The 8,588-nt window shown below is 40.0% G+C and overlaps 1 protein-coding gene across 7 annotated transcripts in view; it reads right to left on the bottom strand.

The window, feature by feature from the left end:
- The window catches only part of DET1 (DET1 partner of COP1 E3 ubiquitin ligase), a 48,084-nt gene that overhangs the window by 36,188 nt on the left and 3,308 nt on the right, over nt 1–8,588 (bottom strand). For 6 of the 7 annotated variants that reach the window (XM_017506131.2, XM_037730497.1, XM_037730498.1 and 3 more), the window contains 2 exons: nt 4,010–5,102; nt 701–888 (listed from right to left, as the gene is read on the bottom strand). In XM_017506131.2, coding sequence (XP_017361620.1) covers nt 701–888; nt 4,010–5,102 — 1,281 coding nt within the window. The remainder of the gene's footprint in view (nt 1–700; nt 889–4,009; nt 5,103–8,588) is intronic. The other variant, XM_017506133.2, reaches the window with a different exon arrangement.

Below are 8,588 nucleotides of genomic sequence, written 5' to 3'. Positions count from 1 at the left end.
GAACTTTACCAATCCTCCTCATTTCAGCCTACCTCACAGATACTTTCAGAGGTACCTTCAGGGGCACCTAGGACCTCCCACTTCCTGGCCCTTTCCAGAGTTCTCTGGTGTGAGGCAGCTTGTTTCTTGATGACTAAGCTCTGCAGCCTTGCGTTTCTGCTCTCTGAGGTATGCTAAGTCAGTTCTCACTCATTCATTGGCTTTTCAGCTTTTAAAACTGTTAGTATGTCCTGTCTCCCATCATCTCCTCTCTTATTCTCTTTGTTCTTACAGGTTTATACCTCTTATTCCATTATTGTCATTTTAGTGGAATTTAGGGATGGAGCAAAGATAAATACATGTGTTCAACATATTATGTTTAACAAAAAGTTGTAAAATGACTTCCTTAGTCATTTCATAAACATATAAGTGCTTGACAGTGTACCACTGAGGACAAAGCAATAAATGAAGACACAGTCTCTAATTTCTGCAGTTCACATACAGTCAAGGAAGAATCACAGACAAATGCACAAATAACTCCACAGGTGCTGAGACAGAAAGAAGTTCAGGAAGAAACAGGGGTTACAACAGGCAGACAGACTAACTAAAGCTATGTGGACAGACAGAGTAAGAGCAGGTTTCCTGGAGAAAACAGCTACTGGCCTAACACCAATTTTTCTAAAGAAAAATTAAGACTGTTGAGTCTGGTGTAACAGCTTACCGGCGCTGGATCTGCCTTGCAAAATTGTTGCTAGAAGCTGAGCAGGGAAACTGGACTTCACTGTGCAGGGTGGCATTACGAAAAAGGTCACAGAAGTTCTCAAAGAGCTCCAAAAGCTCGTCTGACGTATTCTCAAACACAGCGATCACCTCTGTCGTCACCATATTGTACACCACAAAGAAAGATGCCTGCAAAAGAAGGAAGAGAGAGCTATGAGACAGCTGAGTATAATGGCATGCCTAGGAAACTTATCACTTGGCTAAAATTCAAGGCATGAATTTTCCAAAACAAAACAAAAACAACAACAACAACAAAAACGAGCAAACACCTCAGCTTTACCACCAAGGTGGAAACATGGCTCTAAGTCGTTCTGGGAAAAGCGGAAGCAACAGTGGGATTATCAATAGAGAGCCTCAATGTTGCCAGGTTTCCCACTGTATCTGTGCTGCTAGAATCACTGAGATGGCCAGCACGTTAAGTATAAAAAGGTTTTAAATTTTCATTTCAAACTGTGCAAATTCGGTATTTTTCTTTCCAAGTGTTTATCCCCTACTTTTTCCCCAACCCACCCTGAGATAAAAAACACTTTTTAAAATGCCAGATTTAATTTTCTTTCCTGCTGAGCAAGTGATTTGCAGCCTGGGGCTGCCTGTTGGCAAATTATTTTCTCTTGTATGTGTACAGTTGAAAGTTCAATTTAAGGGCACTTATTTCCCCTCTTAATATTTCTAACATACAGAGAGGCACCTTAAGTACATCGTGTTCTAAACTTCTCAGGCAAGTTGTATGCAGGCAGGGTACTGCTGAACAAATGAAAAACCAGATAGGCATTTTCCACTTTTTTCTTCATAAATGTTCTTTCGGCCAAGAGCATTTGTAAAATACATTTGAGAGTTGTAGCAATTAAGATCAGAGGGGGAACCTGAAAGCATTCAAATGCATAGGTGGCAGAGTTACTGCTTTTCCTAACCGGGCCCCTCGGTGGCTAGCCGTCTTCCTTTAAACCGCCAGTGCTCTGCTCTGCCTAACAAGGAAGCTCCAAGAACCCCTAATTTTTGTTACAGTGAAGGTAGAAGTGTTAATTAACTACAAGCTTCTAACAGGACTCTAGAAATTCTCAGACCGCTAGGATTAGTACTTCAGCCTCCTATGATTGAGTTTAAATCTCTATTACCAATTTCTGGAGCCATTCGACCCACCTGTTTTACTAGGAAGTAATCCTTCTCAGAGCTTATATTACATGGCCTTTGCAGTCACCTGCAAATTAAATTTGGGTGTAAATTAAAGAGGCTAGCGGGTAACCTGAGAATAATACTCATAATATTACCGAGGGCCTGTGTTTGGATGTACTTTTTACTTATTAATCTTACCGGAACCTGTCAAACTGGGAGAGGAGTGCGCAGGACAACTAGGGCAGAAAGATTAGGTTTAGAGTTACAAACTCTATTAGCAAAACATAGAGCCCTAGTTATGTCTCTAGCTACAACTTATTGTCGTTACCAGAAAAAACTAGGTCACCTTTTAGCAAAGAAGAAAAGGATAATCTCAAAGGCAGCAGTCACAGACAACTTATTCCTTCCAAAATAAAAAGGTAATTATAGCTCAAATCTAAATAAAAGATTGATTCATGTCCGTTCTATAGCCCTGGACAATACTTTGATCCTATCAGGGCTTCACCAGAATCTCTCAAAATTATATGGATATAGAATTACACAAACATTTATTAGCCTTTCCTCCAAGGCAGACTGGGAAATAAAGAACAAAAGGGTAGAAAAGTCAAGGACTTCACTGCAATATCCCATGATACATAAGATGAACCAGATGCTCACCCGTGATTGCTTAATGGGTGACGTCATCACTGACAGGGAAGAAGAAAAACCCCACAAAAAATGATCTCTAACCATATTACTCCCCTACTTTTTTTTTTAGAACACATAAACTACGATTCAGAAGGAAAATGTTAGAAGATATTTTACCACAGGTAGCTGGTGTGAGGTTTTAGGACACGATGCCCTGTACAGAATCTGTTAACGGTAGAATCAGCTACAGGTCAATAAGAAATATCGAACTCATCTGACTTTGTGGCTATTTGCTGATTGTTCTGAATTTCCAAACTAGTGTCTAGGGAGACAATCTGCGAACAGGAGAAGTAGCGGACAAAGGTGTAGAAAGGTAGTTCTCTAACTTGGTCAACACTGAAGTAGAGAGCTTTTCAAAGACAAATGCCCAAATTACCCCAAATTTCAACAGTGTTTCAACCCCTAAATCTTAGCAGTTTTGTGCTCTTTATATCACCTTATTACTTTTCGGGAAATGCTTCTTCCCTCTACTTAAAGAAAGGCATTCTTCCCCAAAACTGAAAAACCTTTAAAACTTGCTGTCCTGATGATTCTCTTCATGGACCATAAATTTCAGCTTCCTTATGGTCTCAAACCTGCTCTACAACCTATGTCCCAGCATGGGGGCAAGGTCAGGGTAAAGTCACAAAACTGCACCTATTAGTTACCTTATAAATAGGACCTTATGGAGAAGTAAATAGACATTAACCACTTAAGGAGGAAAGTAGGGTTACTTAGAGAATTTTCTTTTTGTATGGTGTACTCATTCTCATTGCCAGGGCTAAAACCGCCATACCAATAAGCACAGTCTTACAAAATCGAGGCAGGTTATCCATAAGTAGTCCAAACCTTGACCTTATACCATTTGGGCTTCCATCTTATGAGTACTGAAAATGCTCTGCAGAAGAGTTAGGGCAGTAATCAGTTGACTATCCTCCTGTCAATGACTTGAACTTTAGCTTCCATTTGTCCAGATAAATACATATGACCAGAGAAAAATGGAGCTGATTTTAAGCTTGAGCCCTAGGATGTCGATTCAGACTATGTGAAATGTATATTTCTTTCTTTCTTTCTTTTTTTTTTTTTTTTTGAGACAGAATCTTGCTCTGTCGCCCAGGCTGGGGTGCAGTGGCGCGATCTCGGCTCATTGCAACCTCTGCCTCCTGGATTCAAGCGATTCTCCTGCCTCAGCCTCCCAAGTAGCTGGGATTACAGGTATGTACTACTGCGCATGGCTAATTTTTCTATTTTTAGTAGAGACAGGGTTTCACCATGTTGGACAGGCTGGTCTCAAACTCCTGACCTTGTGATCCGCCCACCACAACCTCCAAAGTGCTGTGACTACAGGCATGAGCCACCATGCCCTGCCATGAAATGTCTATTTCTGCAGGGTGGGCTATAAGCAAACAGAGAACCCTTCCCATTTTACCAAGGAAATTGGACAAGTAAAAGGCAGGAGTGCACCTCATACCTGTGATGGGTCTGTGACTCGCAGTGTTACCACATCCTCGCTAGTATACTTGATAAACAGATGGTTTTCATCCAGAAGCTGCATTTTCCACATGCGCAGCTGCCGTAGTTGGTCAAAATACTGGAAGAAGCGCCTCTTGGCCATTGCGCTACCATCCTGCTCTGCCCGGCGCCACAAATACACCAGCAACCGGTGTTTGAGGGAGTTGATGAAAGGGTCCCTAAAGGGATTGGCCATGCCTGTCTGACTGTCCCGCTGTACCTCAGGGAAAACAGCTGACACAGTGAGCAGGTCATCCTCATAGCAAAAGCGACCAATGGTCCGCACATCAATGAAAGTGCCTTCAGGAGTCACCTGGAAGACATGGATTGTCTGTTGTTGCACGGACAAGATGGCCAGGATATTTTTGTACAAGTATAGCCCTTGGTTGTGTGACAAGACCACCTTGTCACACTTGAATGTGCGTGTATCACATAAGCGGCCAGTGTGAAGGTCAATGATGTGCAGGGAATAATCTTCTAGAGGGGACCGTGGGTTGGGAGTCACTGACTCACTGTTCCGATATACCTCAAAAAATGGAGGGTGAGGCTCATCTGGGAGGTAAGCAGCTGAGCCCACGATGACACACCGGCAGTCATCAGTGAAGAGACTACACTCCCGGTTCAGGTGCTCACCATTGGCCGCAACATTGGTAATGTGTAGCAGGACAAAAAAGCGTTCAAAGAGCCGGCCCCGGATATTGACTGACCGCTGGTCATTGCCATTGGACAGGATTTCTCCTTCGTATCCCTGCAGTAGGTCCTCTGCTGCCTGGCAGCCCTGGTACTCATAGATTTCAAGAGATGTCTGGTCGGAAGAAAAAGCAATAAAGTAGCGTCCATCAGGTGAGAATTTACGCAAGAAACAAGGAGGCTTTTCAACGTTGACAACTGTGAAGTTGGGGAAGACATTCTGATGGAACACTCGGACTTGGTGCCAGTGGGTACCTGCCTTGCCTGAACTGATCCGCCGCCGTTCCAAGCGGTGAATGACATTTTGGTTTTGGATTCTTCGAGGCTTGATGGTGGAAACATGATGATCCATTATCACATCTCTACAAGGAAAAGTAAAGTAGAAGTCAAGAAAATGAAACAAAATTTACCAAAACATAAATATATACAAGTCAAACAGATTTCCCTTCTTATATCCTGAAGCTAGGAGCTCCCAAGATAACAGTGACTGGCATTACTGCTTCGCAGATTACAGTGAGTAAGTAGTGCTAACATTTCTAAGCCTAGAAACAGATTTAAGGGAAGGATCTAGTGTTCACTAGGATAACTTCCAAGTATGCTCAGCTGTTGGGAATGTTCAACAGCAAAAACCTACAACTGCAAATTTAAACAGTATGAGATGCATTCTGCCAGGCACAGTGGCTCACGCCTGTAATCCCAGCACTCTGGGAGGCGGAGGCAAGTGGGTCGCTTGAGCTCAGTAGTTCAAGGCCAGCCTGCACAACATGGCAAAAAATTCTAAAAAAAAAAAAAAAAAAAAAAATGCCATGCATGGTGGCACATGCCTGTAGTTCCAGCTGCTTGAGAGGCTGAGGTGGAAGGATTGCTTAAGCTCAGGACATCAAAGCTGCAGTAAGCCATGATCACAACACTGCACTCCAGCCTGGGCAAGAGTGAGACTCTATCTCAAACAACAACAACAACAAGTAATATTCACTGTGCATTAATTCCAACAAAAAAATATTTATTGGGTTGTTACAATGTCCATATTACCTGAAATAATCTACAGATTCAATACAAACCCTATCAAAATCCTAATAGCACTTTTTACAAAGATAAAAAATTCATCCTAAAATTCATATGGTATCTCAAGGGCCTCCAAATACTCAAAATAATTTTGAAAAAGAACAAAGACTCAAGCTTCCTGATTTCAAAATATGTTACAAAACCACAGTAATCAAAAAATTGTGGTACCGGCATAAAGACAAACACAGACCAGTGAAATAAACAGCCCACAAATAAACTCTGGCATATATGGTTAAACAATCTTTGATAAGGTACTAATACTACTCAAGAGAAAAAGGACAGTCACTTCAACAAATGGTGTTGGGAAAACTGAATAGCAACATGCAAAGCAAAAGAATGAAATTGGACCCTATCTTTCACCCTATACAAAAATTAACCCAAAATAGATTAAGGACCTAAATATAAGACCCATAACTATAACACTACTAGAAGAAAATATAAGGAAAGTTTCATGACATCAGACTTGGCAGTGATTTCTTGGATAAGACACAAAAGGCATAGGCAACCAAGACAAAAAGCGACAAATGAGAAAATATCAAACTTAAAACTTTTGTGATTAAAGGACACAATCAACAGAGTAAAAAGGCTTTCTACAGAATGGAAGACAATATCTGCCAGTCATATACTGGATAAAGGGTTAATATCTAGAACATACAAAGAACTCCTATAACTCAACAACAAAAAATCATATATCCAATTTTAAAATGGTCAAAGTACTTGAATAGACATTCCTCCTATGCAAATGGCCAAGAAGCATATGAAAAGGTAAGATGTTCAACATCACTAATCATCAGAGAAATGTAAATCAGAACTACAATGGGATATCACCTCACACCCATTAGAATGACTACTTTTTTTAAAAAAAGAAAATAACAAGTATCGTGGATGGAGAGAAAGTGAACCCTTGTGTATTGTTGGTGGAACTGAAAAACAGTACAGCTACTAAGGAAAACAGTATGAAGTTTCCTCGAAAAAAATGAGAACTACCATATTATCCAGTGATTCCACTTCTGGGTATAAATCCAAAGTAACTGACAGTAGGATTTCTATGAGATATTTGCACACCCATGTTCATACCAGCACTATTCACAGTAGTCAAGAGATGAAAGCAACCCAAAGTTCATTGATGGATGAGAGGATAAACCAAATGTAGTATATACATAAAATGGATTATTCTTCAGCCTTAAAAAGATAGGAAATTCTGACATAACTACATCGTTGAACCTTGAGGACATTATGTGAAGTCAAATAAGCCAATCACAAAAAGACAAACACTGTATGATTCCATTTAAATGAAATATCAAAAGTAATTAGCCAGGTGCAATAGCATACACCTATAATCCCAGCTGCTTGGGAGGCTGGGGTGGATCACTTGAGCCCAGGACTTTGAGTCTAGCTTGGGCAACAGAGCAAGACCCAATTTCTAAAAAAAAAAATTTTTTAATTCAAAGTGCTTATCATTAAAAAAAGAAAAAGGAATCAAATTCACAGAAACAGAAAGAAGAATGGTGGTTACCAGGGACTAGCAGGAGGGGAAAAGGGAAGGTGCTGTTTAACGGGTTAGACTTCCAGATTTTCAAGACGAAAAAGTTCTCGAGATCTATTTCACAACAATGTGAATATACTTAATACTACTGAACTGTACACTTACAAATGGTTAAATGGTAAATGTTGTGCTATTTTAAAATCACAATAAGTTTTAATATTTATAGGGCATCTGTTATACGGCATAGTCTTCTAAATGTTTTATTATACCTGATTCAAATCAAAGTTAAATCACAGGCCATAAAAGTCAATGGCATTTAATGAAAAACTTAAGTTATAAAGCTGTTGCCAGTTAAGACAAAATAAGCAAACGCCACCTTCTCTCTCCCACTAAAAATGCAGCTATAAAACCTGGAGAGAATACATAAGACAGGCATATGAGAAAAACCAATTGGCTCAAAAGAAACTACCAGTGAATGGACAGTGAGGTTAACACTGTCTCCCCTGGTCCTCCTGCTGCTTGGAGATTAAGTGTCTTACAAGGAAGGATAATTAAAGCCCCAATTTTGTCATCAGAGGATCAAAAGGGAAAGAAAACCTAATGGAACACGAAGGTACTGCGGTGATCTCAGAGAGAGGAAAGCCAGAAAAGTTAACATCATGAAGTTGTTTATCAACTCCCAAGCTGGCTCCCAAGCCACACACATATGTATCTGGTCCAAATCATACTAAAGGCTTTGAGAACTGAAATCACCACCATCTAGATCTCCGACTGGCCTCTGAGTGTCACACACATGGCACAGATCCTAACAACACTGCAAAGACTTTTCAAAAATTCATCTGCCATTAGAATTATAGCCTAAGGAAAGAGAGTTGCAAATTGCAAATTTCCTAAAGCTCATTAGGAAGGTTGCCTACCAAGCCAAAAATTACCAATATTCCTCTTAGGATTTAAACAAGCCCTATCATCTTATAATATTCAAAATGTCTAGGATACAATCCAAAATTATTCAGCATTTGAAGTACTAGGAAAAAACTCAATCCAAAAAAAAAAAAAAAAACAATTAACAGACACCAATGTTAAGATGCTACAGAAGTTGGAATTCTCTGACAAGGATTTTGAGGTAGCTATTATAAAAATGTTCCAACAAGCAATCACAAATGCTCTTGAAATAATGGAAAAACAAAGTCTCAGCTAAAAAACAGAAGATATTTCTTAAAGATCCACATAAGAATTTGAAGCTGTAAAGCAATAACCAGCATAGAAAACTCTTCTAGCTTCCACAGAATCTAGTATT

Source organism: Cebus imitator, unplaced genomic scaffold, assembly GCF_001604975.1.
Source record: "Cebus imitator isolate Cc_AM_T3 unplaced genomic scaffold, Cebus_imitator-1.0 Scaffold348, whole genome shotgun sequence".
In the NCBI taxonomy this organism is placed as follows: domain Eukaryota; kingdom Metazoa; phylum Chordata; class Mammalia; order Primates; family Cebidae; genus Cebus; species Cebus imitator.
This window is presented reverse-complemented; position numbering and strand designations above follow the sequence as displayed.